We start from the raw sequence: 23,292 nt of genomic DNA on the forward strand, positions 1-23,292 counted from the left end.
AATTGGGGGAGTTGTTGTGCCATGCGATTGCGTATGGGAGACAGTGTATGTGTGTGGGGGGAAGGGGCTAAATTCAACTGGCATGTCTGCCGATGGGGGTGCCGGTGCTGTGCTGGAGGGGGATATAAGTATGTCTGACATGTCTCCCCATAGATATGTCTTCCCATATGCAGACACAGGCAACCCCCCCATCCCCCCATAGATAGCACTGCTCAGCAGGAGAATGGACATGATCTGGTCTATGTATGGCTTAATCTCTATTCACACTTCACAGGGGGGCTGATTCCTTGTTCACTAGTGCTTCGGCCGGGTTCAAGCTCCGCCGTCCAATTTTTCCCTGCATGAATTCCCTGCTAGACGAGACTTCAGGTGGTTGCACAGATGATGAGACCACTCACAGCAGCCATGCTGACATCAGGTTACCTGCTCTATACACAGCATATATTGTGTGTATGTATATATATATATATATATATATATTATTATTATTTTTTTGTATTGTATATCAGCAGATATGTGCTATGTGTGTGTGTGTGTGTGTGTGTGTGTGTGTGTGTGTGTGTGTGTGTGTGTGTGTGTGTGTGTAAAATATATATATAGATCACTCTTCTGGGTTTAGCTGGTACACTCGGGGTTCCTCAGATGTCTATGTTGCTTTTCATGGACATTTCTCATATATCCCCCATTCAGTGCATAGGAGTTTTCAGAAATGAAATATATAAAGGAGATAATATTAACACAATTTTATTTACACAAAATGATGACAACTTAGTTGCCCTTACAATGTCAAGATAGAATAAAAGCTTATCTGGTGTGTGCTCTGCCAGCTCCCATGAGGTTAGTCACTGCCCACCAAATATATTCCTCAACACATTTCGAGCCCCTGCAAATTAATGCTGGACTTCTTCAGGAGTGTGATGAGACCTACATGCTGGTCCCCATATTTATACTAGTAATGAGTACCAATTAACAGCCCAATTGGAGCTGTTTTCCCGCATTCGCGGTAAGCAACTTCCGGTCCCGGTTGGAAATTGAGTGGCTTTCCCCCAGCGATGATAGCAATCATCTCTGTCCATACACGATGGGCATATTCGCCCAGTGTGTATGGACCTTTATTTAGGCTGCATGAAAATTGCATCCGATTATAATTACATTACAATAGCAATAATGTACATGACGTTAATGTAGCAGAATGCAATCATACTCACTACTGAACACGGAGAAGAACAGTAAACAGTCCAAACACAATGCCAACTAATAATCCTAAATCGATGTCCAATAGTAAAGATGCTGCACATGTGAAAAGCCAAATAGCCTGGAATGAAATGTATATATCATCTTTATAATAAATTGTGATATCTGTGCCAGTCATACAATGTAAAGTATTATGTATTGTACACACCTCCATGTAAAACACATTGGGGGAAATTTACTAAGATGGGAGTTCTATTTCACATGGGATGTTGCAACCAATCAGAATCTACGGCTTATTTATTTATCACCTCCTACAAGATAATAAATAGTATCTGATTGGTTGCCCATAGCAACATCTCATGTGAAATAGAACTCCCATCTTAGTTAATTTTCCCCTATGAACTTTATTTACCAGCTGTAGCTGATATTTACAGCCAATGAGAATCTACTCTCCCAATTTTTTATTAAGCCTGGCGAAGAGATAAACTGTAGATAAAGTGGAAGGAGATAACGCACCATCCAATCAAATTCTAACTGTCATTGGCTGGTACGTTATCTCCTTCCACTTTATCTTCAGTTTATCTCTTCGCCAGGCTTAATACATCTGCCCCATTGAATACAATTTTCAGTTAGTACCATAGATGAATATGGATGTAAGTCAGACAGTTCCATTAGTAGCATGGCAAATAGATGAATTTGTGGATTCGTTTTTGTTCGTAGATGTCTATGAAGCTGATAAGAATATGCACAGTACTGGAAAATAAATATTGCAAAGTCGGTAATATAGTTTCCACTCCGGAGGCAGTTATTGTTGGTGGACTCGCCACTCCATAAAAGTCAGCCAGACGGCTTTAACCCTTTGAGTGCCAAGTGAATTTGTCAAAATAGGAGAGAAAATTTCCTAGCAAACATTTGTATTCATCATAATGACCTGTAATGTTTACCTTATATAGGAAATATCATTTTTATTTACACAACATTCTTTATTTGAATTTATATAAAAAATGTGAGCGACGCTGGCATTTTTAGTGGATATATTGAATATCTCTCACAGAGATGTTGGCACTCAAAGGGTTAAGGAAAACATCACCCACCACATTAGGCCTCCTGGCTGTCCTGATAATATGGCGCACTTTTGTTGGAGTCCGTCCGTATATATGTCAGCCACGGGTGGTCTAGGGCAGATGCTGGTACCAGACCAAGGCACTTACGTGTTTCTCCGCCTTTGATATTTGTTGGCTTCCTCAGAGAGCAAGAAAAAAATGGAGGTACACTGTTGCAGGCTTTTAACACTGATACATTACAGCCTATTGTGGGTTGCCATGTACTGTATGTTGTTTTATGTGACAGTTATTAATTTTCTTCCATTACATAAGCAGCATATATGAGCATATTAGACTGATGTAGACACTTACTGTATCCCACTTGTTTTGTCTCCATAATCGTGGAACATCCACCACTTGCCAGAACATCCCTTTCAGATTGCATATTACTATTGCAGCCAAAACTGACTGTAATGATAAGACGTAAATCCAATATTAAAAACTTTAAATCCTTGGTAAAACAAAAAAGAGGGTGGTCCTATAGTTCTCAGATAAATATGTATTTGCATAAATACACCTAATTGGATATATATAGAATCTATATGTTTTCTTTCTATATAAATATACAGTATTTCTAAAAGGATAACCATAAATTCTCCTTCAGGGCATAGGTAATAGGTACCAATGGCATAACTACTGTAAGGCAGCCCCAGCTGCCACTTGGGGTAGCAAGCGGCAGTGGGGTCTGTGTGGGCGCCGGCATGGGTGCGGCCATGGCAGACACGACAAATCCCCCCCACTGATTCAATTGACTGTACACAGAGCCGGCTATTGGCTACTGTGTACAGGATGGGCAGACTGATGGGCGGGCTCATGTACGTGCTAGGGCGGCCTGGAATGCATCTGAGCCAAGGAAAGCAGCATTGTCTGTCGGTCTCTCTTCCTCTATCCTGCTTCACCTTCTCCGTTATGCGTGTGACATCATCACATCACACGCTGGAGAGGAGCCTGGGTGGGAGGGGTGCCACAAACTTTTTGGAAGAGGGGAGCAAAATTTATAGTTACGCCACTGAGACCTACCTTCTGCAGGGGTTCCAGATATTTGCCAACAGACAGCAAGGAAATCATGACTACTGCAGCAGTAAACAAACCAGCAATCTGAATGAAAAAGAAACATACATTTATGTTTAAAACATAATATTGAAATACATATACAGTACCATACATGTTTTATTATTATGCATTGTTTTAAAATCTAATATTGCAGTATTCCAAATAAAAGTTATTGGTTCCCTTTTCAGCACTCATTCACAATTAATGGTAACATACTGTGTATGGTGTATTGGCGAATGTTGGTTAAGAAGACTATTTCACATGTACAACCAGTGTTAATGTGATTGTCTTTGGGGGGGATTTAAATTAAGGGAAGGAAATATTAAAATGGGACATGTTGATTTCACTAACCTCCAGATGAAGTCTTATTTCTCTTTAAATCGATAATTTGAGTAAAAATCACCAGGACTTGCTTTGGAACTTCCGGCAGCAAATCAAAGAAAAGAGTAGCAAAAAAAAAATCTGTATTTAGTCTTCGGACTATGAATAAGAGATTGTCTTTAACCAAATGGGTAAAGATTGCTGACCATTTGGAGGCACTGGGCACAGGTACAGAAAGCATTTTAGCTGTTTCGTTAGTTCTCAGGCAAGCACGATGCATATTTTACTTGACCTGTTTTCTGCTCAGTAAAATAAAGCCTATGGGGAAATTTACTAAGATGTATAATCTACTTCACATGTGATGTTGCTATGGGCAACCAATCAGAATCTACTTCTTATTTATTTAGCACCCTCTAGAAGATAATAGATGTAAATAAAAGAAGTAGATTCTGATTGGTTGCCCATAGCAACATCACATGTGAAGTAGAATACACATCTTAGTAAATTTCCTCCTATGTGTCATAGCCTTTCTGTCTCCTGGAAAAAAAAAAAAAATACAGGCAGGTATGCCTGACATATACCCTCAACCAAAACCAATCGTCATTAATTGAATATAATATTGTGTAATAATGTTGTACTTATACTCTTTAGTTGCAATGTACTATGAGTAATGCCTGGTACACACCAGAATGATCCCGATTGTTAGTAGATCGTTAGTTGTGTGATGGTCACACGATCTGTTGGAGCACAGGATCTGCTAACGATCTGCATCCAATCCGATCTGATTCTGTATCCAGATGAATGGATCTTTCACAGATCCTACCTGCAGCAGGTAGGATCCGTAAAATGACCAAACGACAGCGGGGACACGCATCGGATTGGAATCGGATCTAAACATGCAAAAACATGCCCAGCTACATACAATCAAAGGTACTTGTGTATTTTGGCGGCGCCCACGATGAGGATCGCGTCCATCGTGTGTGAAAAATCGGGTCCATCGCGTCCATCGCGTGCATTAACATGGCACACGACGCGACCGACGCGATGGACGCGATTTCTCCATAGGCTTTAATGTTAAAATATTTAAACATTGAAATCGTGTCGGTCGCGTCGGTCTTGTGCCATTATAATGGCACAAGATAAGATGGACTTGATAAAGTCCATTTTACATGGAATAAAATGGCAAATGGGCCAATATGGCCCATTTCTCATTGTATATGTCCCCGTCATGTCCAAATATAACTGCCCCCCCATTGTGAGCGGCACCCCAGTATTGACGTCAACCCGAAGCGTGGCGAGCGCAGCGAGCCCGCGAGGGGCGGCGGTGCGCGTCCTCCGACCTTTTCATACCCCTACTATCCACGTCGGCGTGGAGTTGAGAATAGAATAGTGTGGCGAGCGCAGCGAGCCACCGAGCCCGAAGCGTGGCGAGCGCAGCGAGCCCCGCGAGGGGACGCGGACACCTGTGAAGCCCGCGTGGGGACGCGGTTACCTGTGAAGGTATCCGCGTCCCCTCGCGGGGCTCGCTGCGCTCGCCACGCTTCGGGCTCGGTGGCTCGCTGCGCTCGCCACACTATTCTATTCTCAACTCCACGCCGACGTGGATAGTAGGGGTATGAAAAGGTCGTAGGACGCGTACCGCTGCCCCTCGCGGGCTCGCTACGCTCGCCACGCTTCGGGTTGGCGTCAATACTGGGGTGCCGCTGACAATGGGGGGCATTTATATTTGGACATGACGGGGCCATATACAATGAGAAATGGGCCATATTGGCCCATTTCCCATTGTTTTCTATGTTAGATGGACTTTATCAACTACATTTGATCTTGTGCCATTATAATGGCACAAGTCCGACGCGACCGACAGTATTTCAATGTTAAAAATATTTTAACATTGAAGCCTATGGAGAAATCGCGTCGGTCGCGTTGTGTGCCTTAACTTTAAGGCACACGACGCGACGCGATGGACCCGATTTCTCCATCGGGTTCAATATTAAAAATATTTTAACATTGAAGCCTATGGAGAAATCGCGTCCATCGCGTCGCGTCGTGTGCCTTAAAGTTAAGGCACACGATGCCCGCGACGGGCGCCGCCAAAATACACAAGTACCCAATCAAAATTGGATCCAGATTGATGGGATTGAGCCCTAATCATTCTGGTGTGTACCCTACATAAGACTGGCAACCAGAATGGTTTTATGTATTCTTACCTGGGTTTTCCCACCAGTACTTTCTTGCACAGCGGTACGAGATAGGGCGGTTGAGGCACAAAAGCAGGAGAAAAAACCACTGAACATATTGCTGATTCCAAATGCAATGAACTCCTATAAAGAACACATAAGGTTACCAAATAATTTCAAGGAGTTTAGTTCTTAGGCTGTCTTACATTTTTGTGTCCATGTTATGCTGGGAAGGGATATTATCAGTATCCTGACACTTGGGATGCCAGCAGGCAGAAGACTGACAGCAGAATCCAGATGGTCAGGACACTGGATCCTATTAGGTATGTATGCTAACACTCGCCACCTACCCCCCTAATCTACCCACCTACAACCTACCCCTACACCTCCTCTCTTAGTACCTAACCCTATCATACCATATATGCAGCCTAACCCTAACCATACCCCCTTATAGCCTTACCCTATTCCTCACTCCTTTCTGACTGATTGTAACCCCACCCCCCAGCCTAACCCTAACCCATCCCAGCATACTTACCATCGGGATGCTGACAGTCAGGATTCCAGCTCTCTCATTGGGGCAGATGTATTAAGCCTGGCAAGGAGATTAAGTGGAAGGAGATAACGCACCAGCTGTGTTTGAAATATGACAGTTGGGAGTTGATTGGCTGGTACGCTATCCCCTTCCAATTTATCTCCACTTTATCTCTTCACCAGGCTTAATATATCTGCCCCATTGTGAGAGGTGTGTGTGGATCCAGTGCCAGGATTCCAGCATCTGTATTCTGATTGCTGGCATCCAAACCACTGGTATGATAACCGGATCCCTCTATGAATATATGCAACCCTTGATCTGCTATTAATTGTATAAGATCATTAATTCAGGGATTAGTTGTTCTCAGCACTGTACCTGGTTTCCATCTATCTCATAGTTGTACTTTGTGGCATAAACTTTTCCCAGAGAAACAGCTAAGGCATATGCCAATATTCCAATGGAGAATGCCGGCACAATCATTTGAGAAAAAAGGCTCATGTCCGGCACCACAGGTGGTATGAAGCTAAAAGACATAAAAGTCAAATTAAGATCCATACAGAATGAATAACATATCAACACTGTTGTAGGAACACTAGACATTGATGGGTGTAATATATACGCTATCAGTTTCCAGTCCCTGCCTGCTTTGCATATATCATGTTTCAATAAGCCAATAACATTGAAAAATAAGAATCATATGAAAGTACTGTATACCAGGTCAGATTAGGATTTAAGGGAAGAACAGTATTTATTCTAAGAACAAATGTATATGCCCGCAGCAAAGTGATAGAATACACAATTGTATTTTCTGGAATCAAATGACATGATGAAGTAGGAACATTGAATTCCGGCTGTCGACGTCCTGGGATTCTGACTGTCAAGACGTTCCGACAGTCGGTATCCCTTATTGAATACCTCCTTTAGACCTATAAGTTACACATACCCAGTTGGAACATTCTTCACAATGGCAGCATTATATTTCTCTCCCAAATTTACTCCATATGAAATCCCAGTAGCGACTACTGCCTACAGAAAAGGGAATATAAACATTTATACAGGGAAATATTGCATATTACAGTATATAGCATACAATAAATATAGACATTATATACTGATGTACAAAACAAATATAACTTATAAGCTATGCATTTATATACTTTTCCTGATAATTGTACATTGCTGAATTGTACTTATTTAGAAACGATAAACTAACATAATATATATCACTTTAATTCATTATGGGAATGTATGTTATTATATTTATTTATTTACAGTTTCTTATATTGCGCAGCAGATTCCGTTGCGCTTTACAATAGTAGACAGTGATAATACAAACTGGGTAACAACAGACAGACTTGGAGGTTAGAGGGCCCTGCTGCAAGCTTACAATCTATAGGGATATAGGAGGGAAACACAAGGACAGGCATCAGTAATAGCATAGGCCCTTATTCAGATCTGTGCGGCCGGAGCCGCACACGGTGCTCCGGCCGCACAAACCAATCCCCGCCCACGATACGGATTGCCACGGCCGTCCGTACACGGACGGCTGGCGATCCGCAAGAAAATGGTGGGGCGTACGCCTCCACCATGGTGGGAGCTGCCCCCTGCATTCGATGGTCGGCGACCATCGAAGGCAGGGCCGCACGCCCCACCAGGTCCCGCAAGCTGAGACCACACGGACAATCGTCCGTGTGATAGCTTGTATGGGGGCTGAGAGCTGACATCCGGCGACGTCAGCTTCCCGCCCCCATCACTGGCGTCATACCCTCATTAGCATGCATACGCCCCGCGTTTGCATGGGAACGCCCATGAAACGCGGGGCGTATGCATAGGGAAATGAGGGTATGAAGCCCCTCACGCCCCTATACGCCCCCTTTGCGGCGGACGAACTACGTCTGCGGCGAATTGGGCTGCACATGCGCAGATTGACCTCTGCGCATGTGCAGACTGAAAACATCGGCGGTACGGCCGCACGCGGGCCGTACCGCACGATTCAGAATAAGGGCCATAGCTTGTAGGTCCAAAAGGGAAGCTATATAATACATAAGTGCCTCAGAGGGTTATGCGTGTAGAACTTAAATATGATAGGCTTGCCTGAAGAGGTGAGTTTTCAGGAAATGCTTGAAAGTTTGGAGGCTAGCGGAGAGTCTTATTGTGTGTGGAAGGGCATTCCATAAAATGGGAGCAGCCCGATGAAAGCCCTGTAATAGTGAATGGGAGCTAGTGATCCGTGCAGAAGAGAGACACAGATCTTGTGCAGAGCGGAGTGGTCGAGATTGGAGATATTTTGCAATAAGTAAAGAGATATTAGAGATATGCACAGGGCCGGCGCCACCACTAGGCAAATCTAGGCATTTGCCTAGGGCGCCGGCCACTGGAGGGCGGCATTTTGCCCCCGTGCCGCGGGGGTACATGTCCTGCGGCGCTGTGTATTTAAAGCTGGCGGCGGACGCAGCGAGGGGTCCCTGCAGTCAATAAGAAATAACGAGCGCTATCCACCGGGCTATGCGGAAGCGCTTCTGTTGTGAAAACACTGTCCGCACGCTGATTGGCTGAGATTCAGCCAATTAGCGTGCACCGTGCGGCCAGTGTTTTCACAACAGAAGCGCTTCCGCATAGCCCGGCGGATAGCGCTCGTTGACTGCAGGGACCCCTCTCTGCCGCCGCCAGTTTTAAATACACAGCGCCGCAGGACAGGTACCCCCCCTCCCCCGGCACCGGGGCGCCCCAACCCCGACTCGCCTGGGGCGCTCCGGTGTCTTGCACCGGCCCTGGATATGCAGTATGGTTAATAGCTTTATATGCGAGTAGAAGTGTTTTATATTGAATACGGTAAGATACAGGCAACCAATGAAGGGACTGGCAGAGCGGATCAGCAGGCGATGAGCGTCTTGCAAGGAAGATCAGCCTAGCAGCAGCATTTAAAATTGCAGTGGTGAGAGTCTGTTCTTTGGAAGACCAGTTAGGAGACTATTGCAATAATCAATGCGGGATATAATGAGTGCATGGATAGGAGATTTGGTAGTGTCTTGTGTGAGATAGGGTCGTATTTTGGATATGTTTTTTAGATGCATGTAACCTGATTTGGAGACAGATTGAATGTGGGGAAAAAAAGGACAGTTCAGAGTCGAGGATGACCCCTAAACAACGAGCTTGTTGGGTAGAGTAGATTGTCGAGTTGTCAACAGCGAAGGAGATGTCAGGATGGTAACTGTTCTTAGTTGGCGGGAATATAAGTAATTCCATTTTGGAACTATTGAGTTTGAGTTGGCAAAAAGACATCCAAGATGAGATGGCAGAGAGACATTCAGAGACTCGGCTCAAAACCACTGGTGACAACTCTGGGGTTGATAGATTTGAGTATCATCCGCATATAAGTGATACTGAAATCCAAAAGAGCTGATTAGTTTGCCAAGAGAGGAAGTAGAGATTGAGAAAAGCAGTATATGGGAGGCTTGCCCACCTTTCCGGGGAGGCCCAATTTTTCGGGAGCCTCCCGGCCATTCCGGGACGGTAGGCAACCCTGGAATAACCACATACAATTAGGTAGAGAGATTCCCATTAATAGATTAATCTTGGAATATTTAACTTACCACAATTACTTCAATGGGAACAGGAATGCGGAGTGTACGTTTGTATCTCTCATTTAAGTCTTTAACCACCAAACATATCACTAAAGTTAGAAGTCCAGCAATCAGATCAGCAAAGTTTGTCTTACTAATGTTGGCAAAAATGTCAATAGTTGTCTAAATAAAAATAACAACAAACAATTAGTGGTTTTAGCATAAAGTAAAAAATGTAAAACAATTTCCTTGTGTTCATTATGTTATGCCTACACAAATGGTGAGGTAACAAAGCGGGGTACAGAAGCATAATTATGAAGAAGAGGGGGAAGCAGCATATAAGTAAATAGACTTTTCTTGAATCTAATTGTGATAATAGCATAACAAAATAACAATAGACAGTTAATATTGCATGTTAAAATCAGAAGATTTGAATAAAGCCCCATACGCACTAAGTGATATTGAGAACAATATTGCTAATTTTGGCCCTTCTGAGCGATATTGTTTGTAATAATGTCTAGTGTGTACTCTCAATATTGTTAATGTTGCACTTTCCCAAGGGATGTGATGTCCTCCCTTATCTGTAAATGTAGCACAATTTTGTCATTAATGACTGCATGTACGGAGCGGGGTCAGGATGACATCATTCAACTATATTGTTAATAATATTTAGATGTATGCACTATATGGTTTGTCTGCAAGTTCCGCAGAAATTGTTAATGATATCACTCGTGGAATGAATCATCTAGTATGTAGCTGGCTTAAGGAGCAACTGTGACTGAAAGTCGACATAGATATATTCACTGAACAGCCACGTTGACTAATATAGATGTGCAATGGATAGTATACACTAGGTATATCAGGCGCAGTCAATTAAGTATTAATCAAAAAAAAAAACACAGCACCAGTTCAATATTTATGCTGCTCCCAAGTGAAATTAAATTCTGTTAGAAACTAAAAACACTAAATAAAGAGAGCGCACTGTGTTGATCCATTCAATTTAATATAAAAAATGTATACACATAACCATACATATAAAATTAAAAACAAAATAGATATTCATCATTGATATCACAGTAGATATGATGTCTCAATAGATTGGCACTTTCTATGATTTATTATCACAGTCCCTTTAAAAAGGTAGTCAATAGAAAAGTCAATTTTCCATATTAATTTTGCTCCAATTTGTTAAATAAGGCAATGCAAGGTTCTTATATACTCCCGTTTAAGGAGAACTCCGTTGTTTATATTTACCAGAGACCGTGCTGAATGTGAGGTGACGCCAGCGGGGTGTATGGACTTGTAACGAGGAACTTCATCCGCTTCAACCGGCGGGGCTCTGTTGTGATGGGAGCCTCCGTCGGGAGCAGACCGTAGCTCTCCCGTCTCCCGCTGTCCTCTGGATGTTTGAAGAGGGAGGGGAGCGTCACTCTATTTGTTTTTAATTTTATATGTATGGTTATGTGTATACATTTTTTATATCCCCCTTTTTTATATTAAATTGAATGGATCAACACAGTGCGCTCTCTTTATTTAGTGTTTTTCGTAATATAGATGTGGCAGCTTATGAGTGGACTCATAGTAAGACTTCATGAGTAAAGATAAGATTACAAGAGATATTTCAGTTATATGTTAGATTTAAAAATAATCCAGCTGGGCTGACCTGGTGCTGTCAGACTAATAAGGACAATCACAGATAATAGGTACAGCGGTGTGAAAAAGTTTTTTCCCCTTTGTGAATTCTTCTATTCATGCACATTATTCACACTTGTTTCAGATCTTCAAACAACTGAATGAACTGAATGCAAGGCCAAATCTAATGGTGTGTAGACACGGGTACAATCAGCATGAGATTTTGACTATATAGTCAAAATCACATCGGGATCGCATACACATCGTATGCAGATCGCACAGGTTTTTTACCTTGCGATCCCAATGGGCGCTCCCATGGCAGCACAAATCGAAACAAGATAGACAGGGCTGCAATGAATATATAGTGCGGATCTGCACTATATCGTCCAAATTGCATGCATGTCGGGTGGCTTGCCATGTGATTCGATCCCGATGCGATCTGATCGCATCGGGATCGAATAGCAAGCCTAATCGGCGGTGTGTACACACCATAACACCAAATTCAGTTTTTAACTGATAATTTTTTTTATTGGAGAAAAAATGTTATCCAACACCTAAACCAGCTTTGTATAATTGTAATTGTAATTCTGGCCTACTCGTCTTTACAGAATTGCTTTCATTCAGCCACATTGGAGAATTTCCTTTTACTGAATACATGCAATGCTGCTTGTTGTGACCTTGTTTGGCAACAATGTTAAAAAGGTTCTATTTCAGTTCTATTCAGATAGCACACGGCAGGCAGTAATGAAGCCTAATTGTATCTAGTGTAACTGAACCCAATTCAATTCAGTTTGGTTCATTGGTGGAATGAGGAACTAAAATTGGCATTGGATAACATTTTTCCTTCAATAAATTAAATGATCATTTAAAAACTGTATTTTATGTTAATGCAAATAGTCTTTGCCTTATATTCAAATTCGTTTGAAACACTAGCGAAAGTAGAAGAAATAAGGATGTGGAAAAAACTTTTTCACACCGCTGTAATATGACATCTTTGGGAGTCCACCAAATGCCGCCCGCACACCCGCCAGCTCCCCCTCACACACCAAGTACCCCAGCACGCATGCGAATGCACATGCGCATTAATGCACAGACGCTTAACATCGCCAGTGGCGCTGGAACGTTTTTAGGTTGGGGGGGGGGGGGCAAGATATAATCTCATTTTGGCGCCCTCTAAATTGCTATATGTTACCCCCTGATAGTTAATGAAATATGTTTTCATCAATAGTAATAGAGTAACAGAAAAACACTATAGTTTTATTAGTAACAAAATAACATTTGTCCAGCACATGTCCCCACATCCCTCATATGTCCAGCACATGCCCCCACATCCCTCATATGTCCAGCACATGCCCCCACATCCCTCATATGTCCAGCACATGTCCCTATAACCCTCATATGTCCAGCACATGCCCCCACATCCCTCATATGTCCAGCACATGTCCCTATAACCCTCATATGTCCAGCACATGTCCCTATAACCCTCATATGTCCAGCACATGTCCCTATAACCCTCATATGTCCAGCACATGCCCCCACATCCCTCATATGTCCAGCACATGTCCCCACACCACTCATTTGTCCAGCACATGCCCCCACATCCCTCATATGTCCAGCACATGCCCCCACATCCCTCATATGTCCAGCACATGCCCCCACATCCCTCATATGTCCAGCACATGTCCCCACACCACTCATTTGTCCAGCACATGTCCCTATAACCCTCATATGTCCAGCACATGCCCCCACATCCCTCATATGTCCAGCACATGTCCCCACACCACTCATTTGTCCAGCACATGTCCCTATAACCCTCATATGTCCAGCACATGTCCCTATAACCCTCATATGTCCAGCACATGCCCTCACATCCCTCATATGCCCAGCACATGCCCCCACATCCCTCATATGTCCAGCACATGCCCCCACATCCCTCATATGTCCAGCACATGCCCCCACATCCCTCATATGCCCAGCACATGCCCCTACATCCCTCATATGTCCAGCATATGTCCCCACATCCCTCATATGTTCAGCACATGTCCCTATAACCCTCATTTGCCCAGAACATGTCCCCACACCACTCATATGCCCAGAACATCAATTGTTCACACACTTTCCATAACTTAATACATCCCCAATGTACATTAACTCAAATTGTGAGCAAGTTTAGAGATCTCCTCAACTTACTTTTTTTGTTTTGCTGCCTGGATCCCTCCCATACACAGCAGGGCAGACACGCTGGCCGCAGCAGGATGGGGTTGGAGCATGCTGGGGACCTGGATGCTGGATGCCATGCCCATGCGACGCTCGTCGCTGAAGCAGCAGGGGGCGGGCGGCCGCGGCGTCGGACACTGTAAGTGTCAATCAAACACCGCTGGGCAGGGCGGCCGGCAGGGAGGGGACTGAGTCTGACAGGGAGGACGGATGGAGAGACCCGGCGCAGCGGCGCCAGCGCGCATAGCACTGCAGGATATGTGAGTGTAGAAAAGACCTCACACATACATCAAGACACAGACGGGCCCACGGTACTTTAGCGCCTCAGTAATTTGGGGGGGGGGGCAAGCTGCCCCCTCGCCCCCCCCCCCCCCCGTTCCGGCGCCCATGAACATCGCTCCACCGTGCGAACGCGTGGGGGAGCGAATCAATAAGAATAACCCCCAATATTTCCGAGGTAATGTATAAAACGGAGTATCTGAAATTCAGTTGTGAGGTCATCAGAGATGTCCCCAGAATGTACCAGCCAACTTCAGGATAGGCTGTAAAAGGAGGAAGTACAATGGACATAAGATTACCTTAACTCCTTCAGTTAATTAAGTAATATTGTAATATTCACAGCAAAATCTAGATATCGTTGGAAATCATGATTGGATAGATTGCAGTCAAATAGGTGGAGATAGGCTATAGATGTGTCCTTATACACTTTAAGCTGGCCATACATCAGAAAGATCGATCTTAACCCCTTCCCGACATATGACGTACATGTACGTCATATGTCGGTTGCGGGTGAATCAAGCCAGCTCACGGAGTGAGCTGGCTTGAAAGAGAGCAGGTAATGGCTGTATATTACAGCCAGGTACCTGCTCTCACGGCCACGAGCGGCGAGTTCGCCGATCGTGGCCGTTTAACCCTTTAAGCACCGCGGGCAAAGCGCCCGCAGTGCTTAAATAGCTGATCGGAGGGGGGGCGCCCCCCTCCGGCGCCGATCGGGGCCCCCCGCGGCGAGATCGGAGGGTGCCGATCGGTTGCCATGGCAGCCAGGGGTCTAATGTAGACCCCTGTGCTGGCCATGTCAGCATTCCTATTACATCCTGCCTGAGGCAGGATGTAATAGGAAGTGCTGAAAATCACTATGTTCAGCCATAGAGCTCTATGGCTGAACCTAGTACAGGCGATCGCGCCCCCTAGTGGTCAAGTACACTAGGGGGCCTTGTAGTAAAAGTAAAAAAAAAAAAAAAAAAAAAAAGTTAAAAAAAAAAAAAAAAAATATTAAAAGTTCAAATCACCCCCCTTTCCCCATTTCACAAATAAAAATAAATAAAAAATAAAAAAAATAAACATATTTGGTATCGCCGCGTTCCTAAAAGTCCGATCTATTAAAATATAACATTAGTTATCCCGCACGGTTAAAGGCGTAAACGGAAAAAAATTCCCAACGCCAAAACTACGTTTTTTGGTCGCATCGCCTACCCAAAAAAATGTAAATAAAAGAGATCAGAAAGTCGCACATATCCCATAATGGTATTAATTAAAAAGTACACTTCAGCCCGCAAAAAATGAGCCCTCACCCAGGTCCGTAGGTGGAAAAATAAAAAAGTTATAAGCCGCAGAACATGGCGACGCGACGCAAATTAGAAAAACCGTAAAATTTTCTATTTTTTTTTTTAGTGGTAAAACGTAACGAAAACTATATAAGTTTGGTATCACCGGAATCGTAACGACCCATAGAATAAAGATAACCCATCATTTTAAACGAACTATGAACTCCAAAAAAAAACGTAACCAGCGCAAAATTGTGGAATTGCGTTTTTTTTCCTTTTTACCCCACATTGAATTATTTCCTGATTCCCCAGAATATTATACGGTATAGTAAATGGTACCATTAAAAAGTACGGTACTCTTTACCTAGAACGGCGCCCATCGGGGTGATCGCGGGCAGTACATAAACGGCCGCGACGCGATGCCCGCGATCACCGCGATTTTCCCATAGGGAACAATGTTAAAAAGTCAGATTGACCGCGATTTTGCATTCAATGCCTCAATGCCCGCGATTTTACCATAGGAATCAATTTTAAATGGGCTACAGAGCCCAAATAGGCTCAATTAACCCTTAAATGTCACCCCAATTTTTTGACGCCACCCCACGATCCACGCCAACCCGAAGCGTGGCGAGCGCAGCGAGCCCGCGAGGGGCGGCGGTACGCGTCCTCCGACCTTTTCATGCCCTACTATCCACGTCGGCGTGGAGTTGAGAATAGAATACTGTGGCGAGCGCAGCGAGCCACCGAGCCCGAAGCGTGGCGAGCGCAGCGAGCCCCGCGAGGGGACGCGGATACCTTCACAGTTATACGCGTCCCCTCGCGGACTTCACAGGTGTCCGTGGCGACGCCGACACCTGTGAAGCCCGCGAAGGGACGCGTTTACCTGTGAAGGTATCCGCGTCCCCTCGCCACGCTTCGGGCTCGGTGGCTCGCTGCGCTCGCCACACTATTGTATTCTCAACTCCACGCCGACGTGGATAGTAGGGCATGAAAAGGTCGGAGGACGCGTACCGCCGCCCCTCGCGGGCTCGCTGCGCTCGCCACGCTTCGGGTTGGCGTGGATCGTGGGGTGGCGTAAAAAAATTGGGGTGACATTTAAGGGTTAATTGGGTCTATTTGGGCTCTGTAGCCCATTTAACATTGATTCCTATGGGAAAATCGCGGGCATTGAGGCATTTTACATTAAAATCGCGATCAATTAGGCTTTTTAACATTGTTCCCTATGGGAAAATCGTGGTCATCGCGGGTACACGATTTTGATGTACCCGCGATTTACCCGCGATGCCCGCGATGACCGCGATTTTTTACCCCCGACGCCCGCGATTCTGATCGCGGGCGCCGTTCTAGGTAAAGAGTACCAAAAGTACAACTTGTCCCGCCAAAAAAAAGCCCTCATGTGTCTATATAGCCGGAAAATTAAAAAAAGTTACGCTTATTTGAACGCGAGGAGAAAAAAAAAAAAAAAGTTAACAAAAAACGCCCCGTCGGGAAAGGGTTAAGATCGATTGCGCTCATGATTGTGTCCAATTTCCCTTGAAATCCCCGGTAGTCCTTGGTGGTTTTTGGACACACAATCTGTCATGCAATCCATCATACAATCCATCTGCTGCATGATTGTATGATCGAAGCTTCATTTCAATAGGGGGCTGGCCTACTAGGATCAAAAGGATAGGAGTACCATATACACATTTTTTTATTTATTTTTTTAATTTACAGGTTGCCAGCAACTACCTATCTGCTCATGACTGCTGTGTTATGACATGATTAAATAGCCTGAATGCAGCAATCCTCTGAAAACTGTTTTCAGAGTAGTGACAGAATTGTGCAAAAGGACATCCAACGCTCTCTTCAGCCGCTTGGATACTTCTGCGGATCCCAGCATCTTCACTGCCACGGGCCACCCGGAAGTTGCACCTCTCTTCTCTGCTAGTCAGGGAGGGAGTGTCAGATGACTCTGGTTGTATGAGCCATCTAAAGACAGCTTGCATGTGCTTAAAAGCACATGCAATCTGCCCCCAATCCCAATTGATATTACGTGCAGCACGTTAGATCAGAAGACCAATCCTCCAATCTCCCGGGGCCGGGAGATTGTATGATTGTGTACACACAATGTGCACACAATCTGCATGCAATCCATTTTACAATCATTGAGATTGTATGATGGGGTACAATATCTTTCTGATGTATGGCCACCTTTTCTCTTCAGCCATGCTAAACAGCCCATCTTGGAAGGTTAGATGCCAGGCAACTTTGACATGCCAAGTGTCTTTCTCCCTGAAATGCTGAATTTATTTAGCCACAGTGTCCACTGTGGGCGTGTATCCTGAGACTTGAACGCACAAGCTATTTAATAAAAATGTCATTCTGACTGAAATACACAGACCTATGGGTAAATGTGCTTGCCTCAGTCACAGTAAGGACAGAAATCCCTATTTATTGAGGATTTCCCCCTTTAGGGAGGTGCAAACAGAAATTCTCAGTAAATGAAGCCTGTGGTTTACAGTGGGCTGCAATTGCTTCAAGCCCACAGCTTGTGTGTGTGTTTCCTTTTTTCTGTACATTTAAAGTCACAGCCCAGTATCTGGTGGTCAATGCTGTGTCTACAAAGTGAATAGGATGCAAACATTAAAGTAAAAGTTGATGCGCTACATATATCAGAGTGGATCAGTCAAGTTGGGCATCTCGTACATTATGGCGTATTCATTCTAGGTGAACGAGAACACATAGTAGTTATCAGAAATTAAGCCACCTGAATATAACACTAGAGAGGCTTGGTATTAATTATTAGACAGACCCATTTTATGCACTTACATAAACCATTGACAACACCCCACTGTAGTTTGTTGATGGTATATTTAAAATCAGTTTAATTTGTGAGATGAACACTTGAAAAGCAGCAGCCGTTGTAAACCCTCGAACTAGCGGATCTCCCAGGTACCTTACAACGAAGCCAAACTGAAGAGCCCCTAATACAAGCTGTTGAGACAAAGAATGTGTATATAATTTATTCTCAAAAATATAATAACAATAATGTTATTTATATTGCAGTTTCTGCCAATAGAACTCAAAGTGATTTACATTTGCCTTTACAAAACAAAATAAGCTTCCCAGGATCAATAGTGAGATGCAGGAGAAAACAAATAAGTCTTGAGTCTGATTGTGAATAATTCTAGAGTGGAGCCATGTTGAACTCTGTGGAGAAGAGAATTCCATAGAGTTGGAGTTGCAAAACTAAAAGTCGACCCCCAAATAAAGTCAGGGAGATTCTGGGTACTTCAGTTTTACCGTCTTTTGCACAGCTGTAATTAAAACATTATGATAATGCTAGTATTAGCTCTTTCCCTGGTGTACACACACTTTGTGAGCCTTTAGCTGCAATAATCCCACTTGCTGCATCTTTAGCCGCTACCGTGGAATGCACCAATGAAACCTTCCTCATGCTAGGTGTAGAATATCCATGAAAGTATGGATTCTCATGTAAGTGATTAACCATCCGTCTACAGACATTTATATACTTCAGTTACACACCTATAAGAAGGTACATCTCCATGCATCTTAATAACCAACTACCAGTCACAGCTACTTAGATACATCCACAGTAGAAACGTATTGACTATTTGCGCAATTATTAACATTTCATGCGTCTCCAGCCAATTGTCAGGTTGTTTTATCTGGTTTTGTTAGTGGATTGTTCTGGACATATTATTAATATATCTTACATAAAAAGGTACAACATTTTGTCTTATTCACATACATTATGGTATAGGGTATGATGGCGGCACTCACAGGCAGTAATAAATACACAAACAGTGCTGGTTTGGTGTCCAACGTTTCAGTGCTAGTGCACTTTTATCAAGAACAGTATAATGATAAATGTGCACTAGCACGGAAACGTTGGACAGCAAGCCAGCACTGTTTGTGTATTCATTACAGGGCGTGAGTGCCGCCTTCCCGATAGTACATATATATATATATATATGTACTATCAGCCAGTGAAGGAGCTTCTGTAAATTGCTACATTGTGGAGATTTTTTGCGAAATCAAGTGTTTCCATTTATCTGATTTCCCACTGGTGGTGAAGTAATAATTCTACGTTGACACGATTGAGTTTTTATTCCTGACAATCGCTGTATTTTATCCATATAAGGCTGGTGGAGCCTTTACCCATCTTACCCACCCTATTGGAATGGAGTAATCCCACCATTAAGGGCCATATTCACCGATACTCGACTAAAAAGAACTCTGCACGTTAATGCACCTTATATTGGAACGACCTCCAAAACTACAAAAGTTCCAAATCATCTACTAAATAGATCCTGTATATATATATATAACAGTCACCTACTACTGGATCACTACTAGTGCCTCCAGCATCTACAGACCTGATTTCTACTAACATTAGGGAATTTTTTCCCCCTATACCATCAAAATAGGGACTTAAACATCCTTTATTATCCGTGGATCTACATCCACATCTTGCCACTAAGCCCGTTTTGGCCTAAACCCCACATATGGATTTTACCTTGTACGAGTACTAAAAGTTGATCAAACCACATACTTGAAAGTCATTTTGTTTTTACCCCTGATGAAGTCGTTCTGACGAAACGCGTTGGGTTTCAATAAAGAACTTTTATACCTTGAACAGATTGGCACGTCTCATTCGGGAAAGGGACAAATATCAATTGTCACTACACAAACTGTATCAGTGTTGTATATTGCATTGAAGTAACTAGGTGGTACACCATTCAGCGCTCTCCGATAAAAAACCTCCCCTTTTATATACATATATATATATATATTCTCAGACACTGCGTTTACGATCCATATGCAATTTCATTTCTGTTGCTATTTCCCCTCAGGCACGCATAATGCGTATGGTATGTATGTGCAGTCATTCAATAATCGATCACTCTGCAAATTCACTGATCAGCAATCAACTCTGAATCAGGCTCAAAATACCTTAAGTAAATGCAATGCCTTTCATGAACATAAATGTGCAGTCATGCAGAAATTGTTGTGCTTGCAATAAATGACATAAGCAGATTTGCACTGAGCAATTAATTGATAAAATACCCAACATGAACTACAGTACCTGTATGATTCCTATGAAGAAGCTCAATGTACTGGAAATCACAACTCTTGCAGCATCCCGGGCTTCGAAGTCTATCATTGTGTTATTTAGTTCTGTAGAGTTGGTGATTAAGAATTTTTCATCTGGAGCCAAAGCAAGCACGACTTGTCCCACCATTAGACATATAACCGGGAATGGTCCTGTTGGTGCGAATTGTTATGAGTGATACTGTACATATAAAGTTGTTTTTATTTGTTTAATATAAATACAGACCAAAAACTATTTATAAGATAACAGCATGTCTGCTAGAAATGTTATCGCCCTAATTATTGCAGAAATAGGGCCGGTTGCATAGCTGCAAGTAATTTGTCCTTATTAATACCCACATTTACACAAAGGGCCTAATTCTGGTTCACTCCCAAAAGCAATTCTCTTTCTAATGGACAAAACCATGTGCACTGCATGTGGGGCAGATGTAACATGTGCAGAAGGAGTTAGATTTGGGTGGGGTATTTACAGTATATTGCAGTGTAAAAATAAAGCAGCCAGAATTTACACTGCACAAAATCTCACCCAAATCAAACTCTCTCTGCACATGTTACATCTGCCCCACCTGCAGTGCACATGGTTGCATCCATTAGATAGAGAATTTGCTTCTGCAAGGGAACCAGAATCTGGCCCAGTATGTAGGGGCTGATTAATGTTTGTAAGTAAATAAAAAATCAAGCAGATGGGCAAAACCATGTTACATTGCAGGTGCTTTTAGATTTAGTTGAGGTTTGTTAAAACTGAAATCAGAAATGCAGTGTATGTCAGCATATTTTGTTATAGGCAGTGGTTCTGAGAGGGGGGAAGCAGGTACTCATTAACCAGACCATACACATCTCCCCCCCTTCATTTCATTACCAGGGCCCGGCGTGGCTCTCTATGCCCATGGTTTCAGGCACAAAGTTAGTTTTTTTCTTTACGTACATACCTGAATTAATCCCCAAATTAATATATTGACCTTAACTGAGAGTTTAGTGTAGGGTATCTTAGGGTGCATTCCCCACCTATCCATGTGCTTAGTTTCATCCAAGTAATCATCATGATCGGGAAGCATTTGCTTCAGCCAAAACATGGTGAAAGTGATACTCCAGAAAACAGGCTGTCATGCCCTCTCTGAACTCTGCCTATGTGAGATGCAGCTGAAATGCTCATGGCTTGGTGTAGTTGAGCACAATTGGTTCCAGGTCATGTACAGTGTGACCAAAGCGTTGTGCTATTTTGTAAGCCAATTACTGACATAGAAGGAAAAATGAAAACTAATTTGACATATCTAATAAAAGAACCAGTTCGGGTTATAGGTCGTTAGTTTATAAGATTTTTAGAAAGGTGTGATTCATATAACAAGTGTCACCTGAGGCCATATAGAACATTTATATCACACCATCAACTGGGTACTCAAGTCAAAGAAATGTAATCGCACAGAGAATAGAAAGATGGGTACTTGTGTATTATCACGGCCACAATTGCGGGCATCGTGTGCCTTAACTTTAAGGCACACGATGCGACGCAATGCCCACGATTTCCCCATAGGCTTCAATGTTAAAATATTTAACATTGAAGCCCATGCGATGGACCCGATTTGTCCATAGGCTTCAATGTTAAATTATTTTAACATTGAAACTGAGTCCATTTAACATAGTAAAAAATGGGAAAAGGCCGAATAAGGGCCATTTCTCATTGGCTATGGCCCCGTCATGTGTGTAAAAACTAATGGCCCCCCATTGTGGCCGCCACCCCCACGATTAACGCAAACCCAAAGCATGGCGAGCGCAGCGAGCCCGCGAGGGGCAGCGGTGCGCGTCCTCCGACCTTTTCATTCCCCTACTATCCACGTCGGCGTGGAGTTGAGAATAGTTTAGTGTGGCGAGCGCAGCGAGCCACCGAGCCCGAAGCGTGGCGAGCGCAGCGAGCCCCGCGAGGGGACGCTGATACCTGTGAAGCCCGCGAGGGGACGCAGGGATCTGTGAAGGTATCAGTGTCCGCTCGCCACGCTTCGGGCTCGGTGGCTCGCTGCGCTCGCCACACTAATCTATTCTCAACTCCACGCCGACGTGGATAGTAGGGGAATGAAAAGGTCGGAGGACGTGCACCGCCGCCCCTCGCGGGCTCGCTGCGCTCGCCACGCTTCGGGTTCGCGTTAATCGTGGGGGTGGCGGCCACAATGGGGGGCCATTATTTTGTACACACACATGTCGGGGCCATAGCCAATGAGAAATGGCCCTTATTGGCCCTTTTACCATTTTTTACTATGTTAACCCCTTCATGACAGAGCCAGTTTGTGCCTTCATGACAGAGCCCTTTTTTTCAAATCTGACATGTCTCACTTAAGTGGGGATAACTTTTTTTTGCTTTTACTTATCCCAGTGATTTTGAGATTGTTTTCTCGTGACACATTGTACTTCAAATTAGTGCTAAATTTGGGTCGATACAGTCTGTGTTTTTTTGTGAAAAATACCAAAATATCGTGAAAAAATGGAAAATTTAGCAATATGCAAAATGTCAAATTTTCTGCTTGTGAGACAAATAATCATACCACTCAAAATAGTTAATAACTAACAAAGACCATATGTCTACTTTATGTTGCAATCATTATTTCAACCTCCTTTTCATTTTTTTGGACACTAGGAGGCTTCAAATATGACTAGCAAATTCTCAAATTTTCAAGAAAATTTCAAACACTGATTTTTTTAGGGACCAGTTCAGTTCTGATGTGACTTTGAGGGACTTGTATGTGAGACACCCCCATAAATGATGCCATTTCAAAAACTGCACCCCTCACAGTATTCAAAACAGCATTTTGGAAGTTTGTTAACCCTTTAGGTGTTTCACAGGAATTA

At 43.5% G+C, this 23,292-nt stretch overlaps 1 protein-coding gene across 1 annotated transcript in view; it reads right to left on the reverse strand.

The window, feature by feature from the left end:
- Window positions 1-23,292, reverse strand: part of LOC146074632 (pendrin-like) — a 206,884-nt gene that overhangs the window by 19,421 nt on the left and 164,171 nt on the right. Inside the window, exons 5-13 of the mRNA XM_083182960.1 lie at window positions 20,429-20,607; window positions 18,148-18,312; window positions 9,974-10,126; window positions 7,324-7,406; window positions 6,756-6,903; window positions 5,879-5,992; window positions 3,318-3,395; window positions 2,610-2,705; window positions 1,209-1,315 (exon numbers count right to left, since the gene is read on the reverse strand). Coding sequence (XP_083039086.1) covers window positions 1,209-1,315; window positions 2,610-2,705; window positions 3,318-3,395; window positions 5,879-5,992; window positions 6,756-6,903; window positions 7,324-7,406; window positions 9,974-10,126; window positions 18,148-18,312; window positions 20,429-20,607 — 1,123 coding nt within the window. The remainder of the gene's footprint in view (window positions 1-1,208; window positions 1,316-2,609; window positions 2,706-3,317; window positions 3,396-5,878; window positions 5,993-6,755; window positions 6,904-7,323; window positions 7,407-9,973; window positions 10,127-18,147; window positions 18,313-20,428; window positions 20,608-23,292) is intronic.

The sequence above is a fragment of the Crinia signifera genome, chromosome 4 (assembly GCF_055691185.1).
Source record: "Crinia signifera chromosome 4, ASM5569118v1, whole genome shotgun sequence".
Lineage (NCBI taxonomy): Eukaryota > Metazoa > Chordata > Amphibia > Anura > Myobatrachidae > Crinia > Crinia signifera.